The 16548-nt window shown below is 53.0% G+C and overlaps 1 protein-coding gene across 1 annotated transcript; it reads left to right on the top strand.

The window, feature by feature from the left end:
* Positions 1 to 14295: 14295 nt before the first annotated feature.
* On the top strand, positions 14296 to 15663 carry LOC137479001 (zinc finger protein 551-like). The gene is made up of 2 exons (XM_068199168.1): positions 14296 to 14386; positions 14573 to 15663. The coding sequence occupies exons 1-2, from the start codon at positions 14365 to 14367 to the stop codon at positions 15661 to 15663; spliced, it is 1113 nt and encodes a 370-aa protein (XP_068055269.1). The 5' UTR covers positions 14296 to 14364.
* The last annotated feature ends 885 nt before the right edge of the window (positions 15664 to 16548 follow it).

The following is a 16548-nucleotide window of genomic DNA, read 5'->3' as shown; positions in this document are numbered from 1 at the left end:
CCCAGGAATGGCCCCCCAGCCCAGAATGGCTCCGATCCCCACCCCACAGCCTGGGAGTGACCCCAGAACCTGAGGGACTGAGGGGACTTGTGGGATTTCAGAGAGGTCTTATGGGATTTTAGTGGGATCTTACGGGATTTTAATGGGATTTTATGGGATTTTAATGAGATTTCATGGGAATTTATTGGGATTTGATGGGATTTTAATGGGATTGGGATGAGGGACCAATTCCCGTCCAAGCCCTTGAGTCCAGATATATGGGATTTTATTGGGGGGAATTTTTATGGGAGGGTTTGTTGGGGATTTTCAGGAGGATTTGGGGGGATTTTTGGCAGGATTTTTTAGAGGGATTTTGAGTGATGTTTGTGGGATTTTTGGGTGGATTGTGTGAGATTTTGTTGGGGTTTGGTGGGATTTTGAGGGAAGTCTTTGTGGGGATTTTTTGGTTGGATTTTCTCGGACTTCGGGTGGGATTTGAAGGGACTTGGGGGCCTTTTTTGGGGGATTTGAGAGGGGTTTGTTGGGATTTTGGTGCAGATTTTTTGAGTGGATTTGAGATGGATTTTTGGGGGGGTTTGGGGAGATTTTTGTGGGATATTTTGGGTGATTTGGAGGGATGTTCTATGTGGATTTTGTGTGCTTTGGGGATTTTTATGGGGATTTGTGTGTAGATTTTTCTGTGTGGATTCTGTGGGATTTTCATGGAGATTTAGTGGGACTTTTTGAGAGATTTTTCTGTGGGATTTAGGGGGGATTTCGGGTGTGATTTTTGTTGGGATTATGAAGGATTTGTGTGGGCTTTGGGGCGATTTTTGTGGGGATTTTTGGTGTGAGGATTCTATGGTGGATTTTGGGGCGCTTTTTGTGGAATTTTTCATGGGGGTTTACCTGGAATTTTGGGTGAATTTTGTGGGATTTTAGAGGATTCTTTGTGGAATTTTTGTGGGCATTTGTGGAATTTTGTTGTGATTTTTAGTGGGATTTTTGCTGAGGATTTTGAGGAGATTTTTACTGGATTTTGATGGGGTTTCTGTGAGATTTGAGAAAGATTTTTGTGGGATTTTCAGAAATTTTTGTGGTTTTTTTGGGGATTTTGGGGGATTCTTGTGGTTTTTCTCAGGATTTTGGTGGGATTTTGGGCAGATTGTTTGGTGTGTATCCAGAGTAACTTTGGGCAGATTTTGGGCCTGATTGGGGCAGATTTGGGGCAGCTTTGGGGCAGCTTTGGGGCTGATTTTTGGGTTTTTCTCCCGTTTCCCCCAGCTGTGGGAAGCCCCGAAGCACATCCTCTTCCTGCCTGAGCTCCCTGAGCAGCCCCAGGAGCTGATGCTCTCCGTGCTCCTCAGCCAGTGAGGTCTGGGGCAGTCCTGTTATTCCAGGCATTCCGAGGTTTCCGGCCGGGCTTTGGGGCACTGGGGGATTTCGGGGCTTGGGGGAGTGAGAGGGTGAGGGGGGATTGGGGATGGATTTTTTTGGAAAATATCGGGATTTTTGGGGGAATATCTGGTTTTTAGGGGGAAATTTCTGGATTTTGGGGGGAAAATACCAAATTCGTGGAGGAGGGATTTATGGATTTTTTTGAGGGGGAATTTCTGGATTTTTTGGGGAATGTTTCCAGATGGGGAACGGGGTTTTGTTTGGATTTTTGAGGGGGGGGAATATTTCTGGATTTTCTGGAGGAATTTCCTAGTTTGTTGGGAATGTTCCAGGATTTTTTGGAGGATCATTTCTGGATTTATTTGGGGAAAATTTCGGAATTTCTGGGGGAATTTTTTTTTTTTTTTTTTTTTTTTTTTTTTTTTTTTGATAGCATTTCTGGATTTGGGGGGAATATTTCCAGGTTTCTGGGGGAACATTCCCGGGTTTTTGGGCAACATTCCTGGGTTTTTTACGGAACATTCCCGGGTGTCTGGGGGAACATTCCCAGGTGTCTGGGGGAACATTCCCAGGTATCTGGGGAACATTCCCAGGTTTCTGGGGGAAGGTTCCCAGGTTTTTTGGGGAACATTCCTGGGTGTCTGGGGGAAGGTTCCCGGGCGTTTTCGGGCTCTCCTGACCCTGTTCCCATCCCAGGTTCCTGGGTTCAGGAGCTGTGCTGGTGCCAGGGCGCCGCGACATCGCCTTCCTGCAGTTGAATACTGAGGTGCCGGCGGGCGCCGCCTGCGAGGCCCTGCAGGGCTTCAGCATCACCCAGAGTAACGCCATGGAGATCTCCTTCGCCAAAAAGTGACCCAAAACACCCAAACCCCTCCAAAATAACCCCAAACTAAAAAAAAAAAAAACTGGCCTGAAATACCCAAGAATCCCAAAAAAAAACGCATCAAACCCACCCCTAAATACCCAAAAAACAGCCCAAAACACCCCAAATCCCACCAAACCACCCCAAAACCCCTCAAAACTGCCCCCTGAATACCCTAAAGCTGCCCCAAATCCTTCAAGATGCCCCAAAATCCCATAGAAACACCCTAAAGACCCTCCAGACCACCCCAAAATCCCATAGAAATGCCCTGAAATCCCTCAAAACCACCCCAAAATCCCGTAGAAAGACACAAAATCCATAGAAGTGCTCCCATATCCTATAGAAACACCTGAAAATCCCTCAAAACCACCCCAAAATACCCTAAATCCCATAAAACTGTCCCCAAATGCCACAGACCTGCCCCCAAATCCCATAGAAATACTCCAAAATGCCAGAAAACTGCCCCAAAAATGGTCCTGACCCTGTCCCAAACCCCCTGCACACCCCCACTCCCCCAAGTAAGTTCAGTTTGGCCGAAATCCTCCTTTTTTGTACTTAATTCTCCTTTTTTTTTTTTATCCCAAACCCTTCTTTTTTATCTGAAGTTCTCCTTTGTTATCCTAAATCCTCTTTTGTTTATCCCAAGTCCTCCCTTTTTTGTCCCAAATCCTCCTTTTTTCAACCTCAAAATCTCTTCTCATCCCAAAGCTCCTTTTTTGACCTCAAATCCTTCTTTGTGCAACCCAAATTTGATTTTCCCACCCCAAATTTCCTTATCCCACCACAAATTCTGCTTTTTTCCACTCCAGATCCTTTGTGTGTCCCTAAATCCCTTTTCCCATCCCAAAATCTCCCTCTTCCACCCCAAATCCTTCTTTGTGCATGGCAAATCTCCTTTCCCACCCCAATTCCCCTTTCCCCACCCCAATCCCCTTTTCCCATCCCAAATCTCTTTTTCAACCCCAAATCCTCTTTTCCCACCCCAAATCCCCTTTCCCACCCAGGATCTTTCCCCATCCTGAATCCCCCAGTTCCCACCCCAATCCCCCTTTTTTCCCCAGCGCTGGACCCAGGGTCTCTCTGCAGACATTGCACCTGGAGCTGCCCCAAATAAACCCAAATAACCCCAAACAAACCCCAAAAAACCCAAACAAACCCCAAAAAACCCAAACAAACTCCACTGTGCCCCGCAAGGCTGGAGTGGGTTTTGGGGGGAGGGATTTGGGACTGGGGGGGACATTACCCCCAAATTTTGGGGATTGGGGGTGTTTGATCGTAAAATTTAGGGTTTTGGGGAGTTCGACACCTCAGGGTTTGGGGGCTTTTGACCCCAAACTTTGGGAATTGGGGGTGTTTGATCCTAAAATTTGGGGTTTGGGGGGGTCTGACACCAGGGTTTGGGGTTTGGGGTTTTTGACCCCAGGATTTGGGGATCAGGAGGTTTGACCCCCAAACTTTGGGATCAGAGTGTATGGACACACTAGATGTTTCAGACGTCAGGATTTGGGGTCAGGGGGTTTTGACCCCGGAATTTGGGAACTGACCCCAGGATTTCAGGTGGATTTAACCCCAAAGTTGAAAGGATTGGGGGTATTTGACACCCCCGCATTTGGGATCTGGGGGGCTTGACCCCAAAGTTTGGGTATTGGGGTGTTTGAGCCCAAACTTTGGGGAGGAGGAGGGTTGGACAACGCAGATATTTCAAACCCCAGGAGTTGGAGACTGGAGGTTTTAACCCCAAACTTTGGGGGTTGGGGGTGTTTGACACCTCAGGATTTGCGATTTGGGGAGATTTTAGCCCAGACTTTGGGAATTGGGGGTGTTGGACACCCCAAATGTTTCAAACCCCAGGATTTGGGGTCAGGGGGATTTAACCCCATCGTTTGGGAATTGGGGAGTGTTTGACACCCCGGGATCTGGCATTTGGAGGGTTTGATCCTAAAATTTGGGGTTCGGGGCGGGGGGTGGGGTGGGGTTTGACATCCCAGAGTTTGGGTTTGAGGGCGTTTGACCCCCCCCAATGTTTGAACCCCCAGGATTTGGGGTCGGGGGAGTTGAGCCCAGAATTTGGTGTGTTTGATGCCCCGGGTTTGGGGTCGGGGTTGAGATCGGAGCCATTCCCTGGAAACAGCGGCGGGATTGGGACTGGGAACAGGATTGGGATCGGGGTTGGGAATGAGATCGGGATCGGGAACAGGAACGGGATTGGGCTCGGGAAGGGGAGAGACCCCGACCCAATAATGGACCCCGCCCCCAGGGAGCGACCCTGCCCCAATCCCGGGATGGACCAATCCCCTCAATCCCAGACCCCTCCCTCAGTCCCAGACCCGTCCCCAGCCGCTGAATGGACCCTCCCTGAATTCCAGCCCGCCCCGATCCGGATCGGAGCCATGCCCAGAGCCTCCCCCATTCCTGGACCGGACCCTTCAATCCCTTTTTGGGGCGGCTCCTGCCGCTTCCAGCCCATTTTTGGGGATCCAAACCCTCCCCATTTTGGGGGTGTTGGGGCGGCCCCAGGGCCGCCCCAAGGGCCGAGGGGGGATGGAAACCCCCGAAACCCGGGGGGCTCCTGGGGGTCCCCAGTTTCTCCCGTCCCCACCCCAAAAGAGATCCTGGCCCATCAGAGCGCGCGGGCCGCGATTTTCAGCCAATCAGCGCCCGGGATAGCTCTGACTCATCAGTTGCTAGGCAGATCACAGCGCATATCAATGCACTAGCCAATCATAGACTTGGCGGGGCCATTTCTAGCCAATCAGAGCGCTTGTTCTCGATTACTCCTCAGTTGCCAGGTGGACCCGCAGGACCCAGCGCTCCCCGGGAGCGGAATTTGGGGAGGGGGGAGGTGACCCTGGGGATGGGGATGGGGCGTGCGGGGGCAGCTGGGGCCATACTGGTGGCACTGGTGGTGCTGGGAGCCCCCCCGGCCGCGGGGGTCGCGGTGAGAAGGGGGGCGGGGGCCCCAAATTAAACCAAAGAGGGGTCGGGACCCCCACACGCAGCAGGAGGGGCCTGGAACCCCCAAAACCAAACACGGGGGAGGGGAGGGGGTATTGGGGGAACGATGGGGAAGGCGGGGGAAAGAGGGGGATGGGACACCCAAAAAGGATCAAGACAACTTGAGGTGGCCACCTTTATATGTGGATGGTAGCCAATGGTAGCCAATGCTTTTTCCCAGTCCATGGGATCCCAGTCTGTGCAATCCCAGTCTGTGCAATCCCAGTCCATGTGGTCCCAGTCCATATAATCTAAACCCAGTTTATCCCAGTCTTTGCAATCCCAGTCTGTGCAATCACAGTCCATGTGGTCCCAAGTCCATATAATCTAAACCCAGTTTATCCCAGTCTGTACAGTCTTGATCCCTATGGTCCCGATCCATATGGTCCCAGTCCATAGGATCTCAGTCCAGGTGATCCCAGCCCATATTTGATCCCGGTCTGTGTGGTTCTCCACACACTCCCAGGGCCTGGAATTCCAGTTCACAATCAGGAAAAAATGTTCCTGCCCTTGAATGTCCTTCCTGTCCTCTCAATGAATTATAATAAAATTAAAAATCAATAAATTTTAATTTTAATGAAATAGAATAAAAATGAAATAAAATAATTTCAACTCTTACTTACAATACTCCAATAATGATTTAACCCAAAACCACCTTTTGCTGGGAATGGAGACACCGGGGGACCCTTGGAGTCCCCTTTCCTGACGATAGTGACACAATTAAGCTCGCCCAAACTCCTCCTGGATCTCCCCTAAGCCCCCAGTGGGGATTCCTGGGAGTTACCCTGTGTTCCCCCTTTCCCAGGACTTTGGGGGTCCCCCTCACCTGTCCATGCACCCCTAGATTTCTTCCACAGCCCCCTGTGATGGTGGGGGGTGGGGGGCAAGTGCTGGTGCCCCCTGCCTGCAGCAGATCCAGCGGTGAAGGGAGTTCGGGGGGTCCCTGAGCATTTGGGGTCCCCTGGGGTTTGGGGTGACCCCCGGACCACCCAGAATCTCCCAAACACGCTGACACTGCCCATGCACAGTGAGATGGTTCATACCCGGCACGGGGTCCCAGTTCTGTCACCGGCATCGCCCAGGAACCCCCAAACCCTCCCGGGAACCCCCAAACCCCCCGGGAAACCCCGACCTCCCCGGGACCCCTAAACCATCCCTGGGCCCTCCAAAAACTCCCCAAGACGGCAAAACCCCACACAGAGCCCCCAAACCCTCCCAGGACATCAAAATTCCCACAAGACCTCCCAGCACTGCCCAGAATCCCTTGAGAAGGTTCATACCTGGCAGGAGGTCCCCATCTCTGTCACCGGCAGGTACCCCAAACCAGCCTTGGGTTCTCCCTGGGATCGCCCAATCCTCCCCTTCGGGAATCCTGAAAACCCCCCTGGGAACCCCCCAAGAATCCACCGGGACCCCAAAAACCCTGGAGATAGACAACCCCCGCGCAGGAATTCCTCATGAAAGTTTATACCCAGCACGGGGTCCCCATCACCATCATCGGCATCACACGGGTACCCCCAGATCCTCTCGAGACTCCCAAACCCTCCTGGGACCCCCAAACCCTCCCAGGTACCCCTAAATCCTCCCAGGACTCCCAACCCTCCCCAGGCTCCGCTGCTGGAATCAGCGAGAGTGGTGTTGTCCTCTTAAGGGGAGTTAGAGTGGGACCCGACCAGAGTGGGGGCCCTTAAACCCCAAAAATCCACCCTGGGGGGCAAAACATCCCCTACAGGGGCTTGGAGTGAGTCCCCCATAAAAATGTCACTTAAAGCCGTCGTGATCCCCCCTGAAAAGGGGCTTGTGGGGCTGCGGCCCCACAAACACCCTAAAATGGGGAGGATAAAACACCCTTGCAGTGGTGAGGTCCCCACAAAAATCCCTAAAAAGAGAAAAACTCCTCTTCAGAGGGGCCTGAAGACCCTTCAGGGCCCTCGAGGAGGGACAAGATCCCCTCCTCTGCTGGGGCCTCTCCGAGCCGGGAGCTCTCCCGTTGGCTGCCCAAATGACGGCGGCGCCTGGGCTAAGCCCCCCTCAGCCAGGGCTGCGGAGGGAACTGGGGGCTGGGACGGGGCCTGGGGGTCCTGGGGTGACCTGGGGGAGCCTCAGTGGGTCCCACCTCCCCCTGTGCTCCCTCTCCCATCCCCTTCCCATTGTTCCCCCCGCAACCTCCGCTCCCCCAGCTGGGTTTGGGGGTGCTGCTGCCAACACCCTGACCCACAGGGTGCCAGGTTGTATTCTGGGCAAATACAACCTGGGCAAACTACTAACTACTAACTCTGTCAGTAGTTTGGTTTTTTTGTTTGTTTGTATTATTGCAGTTATCTTTTTAATTTTCCTAGTAAAGAACTGTTATTCCTATTCCTATATCTTTGCCTGAGAGTTTTTTAATTTCAAAATTACATTAATTTGGAGGGAGGGGGTTTATATTTTCCATTTCCAGGAAGGCTCCTGCCTTCATTAGCAGACACCTGTCTTTTCAAACCAAGACAGATTTTGGTGCCCAATGTGCAGCACGAGAGCATCGAGAGAAAAAGGGAATAACAGTTCTTGAGTAACCTAATTTTTGTGTGCTGCTATAGAAACCTCGTTAAGCGACACCATGAGGTCCAGCTTACTCTGGTTTGGGTAGCACGTGGTTGTGGCTGTGCCAGCTCCCCCACCGACCTCCAGCCCTGGAAACCTGGAGCAAGCGGAAACCACAACTTTGCAAATTCTTCCTGTGGCTGAAGCAAATGGAAAGAGAACTGGGGTGTGAAAAATAAAGCTTGTTTATTTTCAGAAAAACAGCAATGAAAACACAGAACACATTTACATTGTAAGAATATTTGTAACAACAACTATCTATAGAACGTATATACCTAAGAACATATCTAACAAAAGTCTATGAAACGTATTTACAGAAGACAAAAAGAAGCCCTAAAACCTATAGCCTAAAGACAACAACAAACTCTACAATGTATGTACAAAAGGGTGGCATCTCTGTCCGGGATCTCCATCAGTCCTTGAGGAAAAGCAAGTGCCACAGTCACTCCAGTCAGGCAGAGAGGGCTCTTCCATGTGCCCCTAGGCTGGCCCAGCAAGCGCAGGACAGGCTGGGGATGGCCACCAGAACCCAATGCACCAGGTACCACATCCCTGAGCAGGGACCAGCCAGCCCAGTCCCAGCCTGGCAGCAGGGGACCTGCTCTGCCTGTGGGGACCACATGCCTGTCCTGCTGCTGGTATTGGTCTTCATCCCAAGATCATGGCCTCTTCCTCATCTTTTTCATCAATGCCCATGTCCTCAATGTACTCTTCCATTTCCACGTCCATCTGCTCTTCCATATCCAACTCCATCTCTTCCTCTCCACTCTCTTCTCCATCCACTTCCATGTCCTCCTCTGTATCAACCTGCATGTCCACCTCCATCTCTTCCTCTCCAGTCTCTTCTCCATCCACTTCCATCTCCTCTGTCTCAATCTCCATGTCCACCTCCATCTCTTCCTCTCCACTCTCTTCTCCATCCACTTCCATCTCCTCCTCTGTATCAATCTCCATGTCCACCTCCATCTCTTCCTCTCCACTCTCTTCTCCATCCACTTCCATCTCCTCCTCTGTATACGCCTGCATGTCCACCTCCATCTCTTCCTCTCCAGTCTCTTCTCCATCCACTTCCATCTCGTCCTCTCTGTCTGTGACAGCCTGCAGAGGTAGCAACACCTCAGAGTGGGGTCCCTGTCCCACACCATCCCCACAGAACTCCAGCCCAGCCGGGCAGATGGGGGGTGTCCACCTCCACGGAATGGCACTGTACCTTCCTCAGGACAAATGTGAGCATCCTGCAGGGACGGATGACGAAATCCAGGCAACAGAGAGCTTTCAGGACTGATGGGAGTGTCAGGGCGCAGGTGACAAGAAGGGTGACAGGGAGCATGGTGAAGGGTGAGCTGGCACAAGGGCTGGCACAGGGTGGGCTGACACAAGGGCCAGTGGTTGCGTTGTGCTCTTTGCTGGACGCTGGAAGTTCCATCTGGAATGTGGAATGTGACATCACAGTTGATCTAAAGAGCATCTTGTTCCAAGCTGAGCAATCTTCCCCAGACCATGCTGCTCACAGCCCTGTTGCCAAGGATGGGGCATCCACAGCCTGGACCAGTGCCTCAGCACCCTCAGTGTAAAAAAGCAGCTTCCTGAGATCCAACTTCAATCAGCCTCCTGCAGTTGAAAACCATCCCCCCTTGTCCTGTTGCCACGGGCCCGGCTGAACACTGTCCCCGTCTTTCCTGTGGGACCCTTCCAGTCCTGCAGAGCTGCAGTGAGGCCTCCCCAGTGTCTCCTCTTTCCAGGCTGGGCGTCCCCAGCCCCACTTGGACAGCAGTCAGATCGGGGGAGTCAAGGCTGAAGTCAAATAGCATCAGGAACTGAGAGATGGAAGCTTTAGGCCCAGGTTTGCCTCTATAGTAACAGTGGAGGGGAAGATGGTGGGACACTGGCTCTGTTCTAACTGGTGAATATTTTCCTTTTTTTTTTTTTTCTTCTTTTCTCTCATGCTGATGCAGGTGTTGCTGTTTGCAAGGAAGCTTGGCACAATATCCATTGTCTTCTCCATTTGTGAAACACCGAGCAGAGTCTGGGCAGGCTGATGATGCAGAGCAAAACCTGCAAATACACTGGTGATACTGAGCCTGGAGGATGCAGCTAAACCCGGCCAAAAATAATTTCTGGAAAGTCAAGCCTGGTTTACATTTTCTTGAATTTGGTTATTCCTGAACCGGGGGAGGGGGCTTTCGGGGGAGGGGGCACCACAGGGGTTTCCCTCCCCTGTTTTTAGGGGGTCTCCCATGGTGCCCCCTCCACAAAAAGCTCCGAGGGCCCCCTGAAGTGGCTCCTGTTCCACCGACCGGTGCCCCCTGATCCAGGACAGCCCCCGGTGAGTCTGGGGGGCTCTGGGGGGATTTTGGTGGCATTTTTGGGCTTTGAGGGATTTTGTTGGGAGTTTAGGGGGAATTATTGATTTTTGGAGAGAATTACTGGGTTTCGGGGGGGTTACAGGACTTTGCAGGGTTTTGTGGATTTGAGGATTTTGGATTTTAGGGGATTTTTTTAGGGTTTTGGGGGGGTATTTTTGGGGGGGTTTATTGAAATTTTTGGGAGTTTTTTTTTTTTTTAATTTTGGTGGGTTTCACTGGGATTTTGTGGGATTCTTTGGGGTTTTGGAGGGTTTTATTGGGATTTTTGGGGGACTTTGGGGGGTTTTAGTGGAATTTTGGGGGGCTCTGGAGTTGTCCCAGGGTGTAGGGAAGGGCTGAGAGGCACCAAAATCTCCTTTAAACCCCTGAAAGTACCAATAAATCCCACGAAATCGCAATTAAATCTCACAAAATCCCATTAGAACACCCTCGAATCCCAATAAAAGCCCACAAAATCCCAATTAAGACCCACAAATCCCCCCCAAAATGTCTCCAAAACCACAAGAAGCCCCACAAACCCCCCCAAATCCCCACTAAAATTCCTAAAAAACCCAAATCCCCAAAGAATCCCACTAAATGCCCCCAGAATTCCAATAAAATGCCTCCAAATCCCCTAAAAATCACCATAAACCCCAAAAATATTTCCAGAGAATCCCACAAAATCCCAGAAAAATCCCCCTAAATTAAAAAAAAACCCAAAAAATATCAGTTAATCCCCAAATACCCTCAGAAACCAACTCCCCCCTCAAAGCAGCAATAAAACCACTCAAAATCCAAACTCTCCAAAATTCCCCAACTCCCCCCAAACCCAATAATTCTCCCCAAAAACACTAACAATTCCCCGTAAACTTCCAACACAATTCCCCAAAGCCCAAAAAAGCCTCAAATGCCCAAACCCCTCCGGAGCCCTCCCTGTTCCCTCCCGGTCCCGCCCAGGCCCTTCTGGGGCGGCAGCCAAAACTGCCCAGAGCCAACGTGGAGGTCCCGGAGCGATCCCGGAGCCGATCCCGGGCTCGGCCTCGGGCTCGGCCCCTTTGGGGGATTTTGGGCCAAACTGGGCAGGTTTAGGGTGGGCTTGAGATCCCTTGCGGGGATCCCGAGCCTTTTCGGGTGGATTGTCGGCCCCTGTGGCTGATTTTAGGCCAAATCTGGTGGGGTTTAGGGGGGATTTCAGATCCCTTTGGATGATTTTAGGTCCATATGTGTGAATCTTAACCCTGTGTGGGTGATTTTAGGTACCTTTTTTGTGATTTTGGGCCCATTTGAGTAGGCATTTTGCTTCTTTGGGCAATTTTAGGTATACTAAGCCATTTAGAGTGATTTTAGGCCAAACCAGGTACTTTCAGGGTGAATTTTAGGTGCATTTGAGAGATTTAAGGGTGATTTGAAGCCATTTCATGTGTTTTTTTAAAACATTTGAGACAATTTTAGTCCCCATTGGTTGGATTTTAGAGCTCTTTGGATAATTTTAATCCCATTTGGCTGATGTCAGGCCGAACCATGTGGATGTAGGCTGCATTTGATGCCCTTTTGGGTGATTTTAAACCAAACCGGGCTTTTCTAGGACCATGCGTCCCCTTGGCCCCGCCGCTTTCCCCTCACGGTTCCGCCCTTTCCTCGCCCCCTTTCCCCTCACGGTTCAGCCTTCCGGAGCGGGGGAGGAGGAGGAGGGAGGGAGGAAGAGGCGCAGCGGCAGCAGGGAACAGCGGAGGAGAGGAGAGAAGGAATCGCGTGGCCCTGGCGCTGCCTGAGCTCGCAGCACTCCGGGAGCATCGCCCCTATCCCGCAGGTGCCTGGGGAGGGGGAGCTCGGCCCAAATATCCCGGGGCTCCCTGGATTTGGGGTTTTTTGAGGGGGATGTTTGGAGCTGGTAGGACTCCAAAGCCGAGCTGCAGCTGGCCCTTCGGGGGGACATCGGGGGTCCCGGGACCGGGAGTGGCTGCACCCGGTATGAGCCCAGTCACTCCCAGTATGAGCCGGGTCACTTTCCCTCACTCCTTTCAGGATCCCAGTCACTCCCAGTATGGGCTCAATCCCTCCCAGTCATTCCCTATGATGAAGCAATTTCCTTCCAGCAAGATCCCATTTGCTCCCAGTCCCTCCCAGTTTCATCCAGTGTGTTCTCAGTTCTCCCAGTTACCCCTATCATAGTCCTAGTCACTCCCAGTATGGTCCTAGTATAATCCCAGTTGCTTCAGTCACTCCCAGTATGGTCCCAGCTGCTCCCAGCATGGTTCCACTTGCTTCCTAGATCAACCCAGTCTGTCCCAGTATGATGCCATTTGCTCCCAGCATGCTCCCAGTTGCTCGCAGTCATCCCTAGTATGGAGGATGATGTGCATGGTGTGTTCCCAGTCACTCTCAGACACTCCCAGTATTAATCCAGTCCCTCCCAGTATCATCCAGAGATTAGCCCAGTGTGCTCCCAGTCACTGCCAGTATGAACCAGTTGTGCCCCACATGGTTCCAGGTGCTCTCTTTCTCCCCTTTTGTTCCGGTCGCTCCCAGTATCTCCCAGTGTATCCCAGTTCCCTCCAGCATATTCCCAGTCATTCCCAGTTCCTTCCAGTACGATCCCATTTGCTCACAACCGCTCCCAGTGAGCCTCAGTGTAGTTGCACTCACTGCCAGTATGACCCCAGTTACCTCTAGCATGATCCCAGTTCATTCCAGTATAAACCCAGTTGTTTCCAATCACCCCCAACATGCAGCCAGTCACTCACAGTTCTGCCCAGTTGCTCCTACCATGACCCCAGTTGCTTACAGCTGCTCCCAGTAACCCTCAGCATAATCCCAGTCACTCCCAGTATATCCTATTTGCCCCTAACATGGTCTCAGTTGCCCCCTGCAGTCTCCTACTCACTCCCAGTATGTTCCCAGTAAGACCCCAGTCTCACCCCAGTCTCCATCAGTGTGATCACAGTCTGCCTTTGCATGGCAGTATGATCCCAGTATGATGTCAGTACAAACCCAGTACACTGCCAGTCACTCCCAGTAGGGCCCAGTCCCTCTCAGTGCTGCCACTCCTGGGATCCCCTAGCCCCCTCTGCGTTCCCCCTTCCCGGATCTCCCAAGAGGAGCCCCAAGGGCTGGCAGTCCCCAGGCAGGGTCCCCAGCAAACCCCAGTCGGCATGTACAGCCCCCAGTTTTCCCAGTTTGCCTCTCCTTTTGCCCGGCCTGGGTTCCCCCCGCCCCCAGGGGGTGGGAGCAGCCGAGAGCCCCGCGCTGCCCATCCCGACATGTCCCGGCTCCATCTCCGCTCCTGCCACGGGCTGCCAGGGCTGCGGGAACGGGGCACCAAGGCTGTCACTGCTCCTGGGGGAGGAGGAGGAGGGAGGGAAGAGAAGGGATGGGACGAAGAGGAAGAGGAGGAACAAAGGGATAAAAGAAAGGAGAAGGAACCATGAGGTTGAGTCCTCCCTGAATTCTCAGCCCCCCTGGGACCATCACCCCCCATCCCATGGGTGACCAGGGAGTGGGAGCTCGGCCCAGATATCCTGGGGGGGTCCCTGGGTTGGGTTTTTATGGGGAGATGTTTGGAGAATGAAGAACTGCAAAGCCGAGCGGAAAAGGCCCCTTGGGGGGACACTGGGGGGTCCCGGTGGCGGCTGCCAGCAGAGGCAGCCTGGAGGAGCAGAGCCCTGTGTCCTCCAGGAGCCCAAAGTGGGGAGCCCAGAGAGGGGGGAGCGCCGCCATTGGCAGGACCCTCAAAAGCCTGGAGAGGGGCAGGGGGTACTCCTTGGAGCCCCTGCAGCCCAAAGCAGAGAAGGAGGGGAGAAGGGACCCCGGGAGCCCAAAAAGCCCTGGCATCCCTAAATGGGGAGAGCAAACAGGAGGGAGCTTTTGGGATTGCTGAGACTCCCAGCAGCCTTGGGAGGGTGGGCCCCGAGGAGAATGGGGAGCCCCAATACAAGTGTGACCCCCAGCAGCTGGGACAGGGGGGAGCCCTGAACACCAAAGGGGAGAGACCAGAGACAGGGAATTCCTGGGAAGCATTTTCAGGGCTGAATCTTGGTGTTTGGGAGGTTTTTATGGAGCCCAGATTGCTGGTGACATCTAGAGACGTACTTGGGCAGAAGGACCTTCAAACTCAACGTTCTCATCACTTATTTTTCCCCAAACCAGGATTTCTCATTCCCAAACCTTGGCTGGGTGGAGAAGGAGGCTGTGAGGAAGAGGAAGATGCCCCAGGACACCCAGGCAGGTGAGGAGGAAGTCAGTGCCCCTTTCCCCCTCTCTCCTGCTCCATCTCCCAGCCCAGCAGGGCCCCCGGCTGAAGGACAGCCCCGCTGCCAACCCCATCCTGCTGGGAATGCACTGGGGGGATCTCCTTCCCCTTCCCTCTGGCACGGAGGTAAATCCCATCCTCTCCTTGTCCTTCCTCCCCCAGGGAAGGAGCTGAGGATGGCGCCCAGGGAGGACAAATCCCCACAGCAGAACCTCATGGAAGAGGCTGTTTTGAGCAGCTCCATGGCACAGGAATCCAACAGGGAGGAAAAGCCCAGGAGATCCCACAGGAGGAGGGGCTGCAAACCCAGCCCAGGGTGCTCTGAGGAGGAAAGACCCACCCTGTGCCAGGAAGGTGGACGGAGCTTCAGCCAGAGCTCAGAGCTGGTGGGCCAGCAGCAGGTACACCATGGGGAGAAGCCCTACAAGTGCTTGGAGTGTGGGAAGAGCTTCAGGCAGAACTCCCACCTGATCCAGCACCAGATGTTCCACACCGGGGAATGGCCCAACGAGTGTGGGGAGTGTGGGAAGGGCTTCAGCTGCAGATACAACCTTGTCACCCACCAACACATCCACACTGGGGAGAGGCCCTTCAAGTGTGCCCAGTGTCAGAAGAGGTTTCAGACCAGCTCCAGTCTCCTCAGGCACACGAGGATTCACAAAGAGGAGAGGCCCTTCCGCTGCCTCGACTTCAGGAAGGGCTTCAAGCACAACTCCCCCCTCATCATCCATCGGCGCATCCACACCTGGGAGAGGCCCTACCAGTGTGGGGAGTGTGGGATGAGCTTCAGCTGCAGATCCCATTTGATCTGCCACGAGAGGATCCACACTGGGGAACAGCCCTATGAGTGTGGGGAATGTGGGAAGAGCTTCAGCCAGAGGTCCCCCTTGATCAGCCACCAGAGGATCCACACTAGGGAGAGGCCATACAAGTGTGGGGCATGTGGGATGACCTTCAGCCGAAAGTCCCAGCTGATCATCCACCAAATGATCCACACTGGGGAGAGGCCCTATGAGTGTGCCCATTGTCAGAAGATGTTTCAGACCAGCTCCCATGTCCTTGTACACCAGTGGATCCACACCAAGGAGAGGCCCTTCCGCTGCCCCAACTGCGGGAAAGGCTTCAAACAAAAGTCCCACCTTGTCACCCACCAGCGCATCCACACTGGGGAGAGGGCCTACGAGTGTCCCCAGTGTGGGATGAGCTTCTCCAGGAGCTCTACCTTGACCCAACACCAACGGAGGCACCGGTAAGGGAAGCCCTGTGAGTGCCCAGGCGCAAGGAAGAGCTTCATGCCCTGCTCCAACTCCATCCCCCATGGGAGGACCCACTTTGGTCAGAGCCCTGGTGACCCACATTCCCAGTGATCCCTGCTGAGAAGACACCTGGAAGGTGGTCTCCACGTCCTCCTGGATCCCCATAGTCACCTGGATGAACACAGAGGCAGGAACATCCATCAGGATGTTCTGATCTAAACTGGAAATTCATTGGGAGGAAGTGATTTGTTGACTTTACACCCCAAAAAAATCTCACCAGATCTGTCCAGTTATTTCTTCTGGTGGCATCAAGCAGTGCTGCATGATCTTGGAGGTCTTTTCCATTTAAATGATTTCTTCCTTCACCCTGTCTAAACAACCAAAACTGGGGTGAAAATAAAGAAATTGAGCAAAGAGATCTAGAGCTGCACCATTTACCAGTATTTGGGTGTGAATTTGGGGTTGGTTCAATAGAATATTTGGGAGAATTTGGGTGTTCTGAAGCTATCAAAGGCAGGGGACGTCCACAATCTCATAGGTGTGCTGGCAAAAGGTGTCCACCTGAGCCCACCTGTTCTCCAAGAATTCTAATTGTTTGTCCCAGTCCCTGGCCTGGGTTTCCCTATCCGGGATATTCCCCCAAAGTGCCCAAATCACTGCTGAAGTGCCCAAGCTGATCCTGGCTGTAAATGTTCCTGCCCACCAACCTCTCCTGGTCAGTGCCATGGGAGGTGGGAGTTTAGGGGCTCCTGGGGGGACTGGGAAGGGCTTCTGTCAATCCTGTGGGCATTCGTGGTGCAGGGAGGGGGCTTGGCAGGATCTATGAGGGAGATTTGGGTCCCTGACAGGGCTGTGTGGCTTGCAGAGAATTTGGGTGGGTCC

This window comes from Anomalospiza imberbis, chromosome 9 (genome assembly GCF_031753505.1).
Source record: "Anomalospiza imberbis isolate Cuckoo-Finch-1a 21T00152 chromosome 9, ASM3175350v1, whole genome shotgun sequence".
Lineage (NCBI taxonomy): Eukaryota > Metazoa > Chordata > Aves > Passeriformes > Viduidae > Anomalospiza > Anomalospiza imberbis.
Note: the sequence above shows the minus strand (reverse complement) of the source record. Positions and strands in the feature narration are given on the sequence as shown.

Coding starts and splice junctions, on each gene's coding strand:
- LOC137479001 (XM_068199168.1), top strand. CDS start 14,365: ATGCCCCAGGACACCCAGGCAG. Junction 14,387..14,572: donor GCCCCAGGACACCCAGGCAG/GTGAGGAGGAAG, acceptor TTCCTCCCCCAG/GGAAGGAGCTGAGGATGGCG.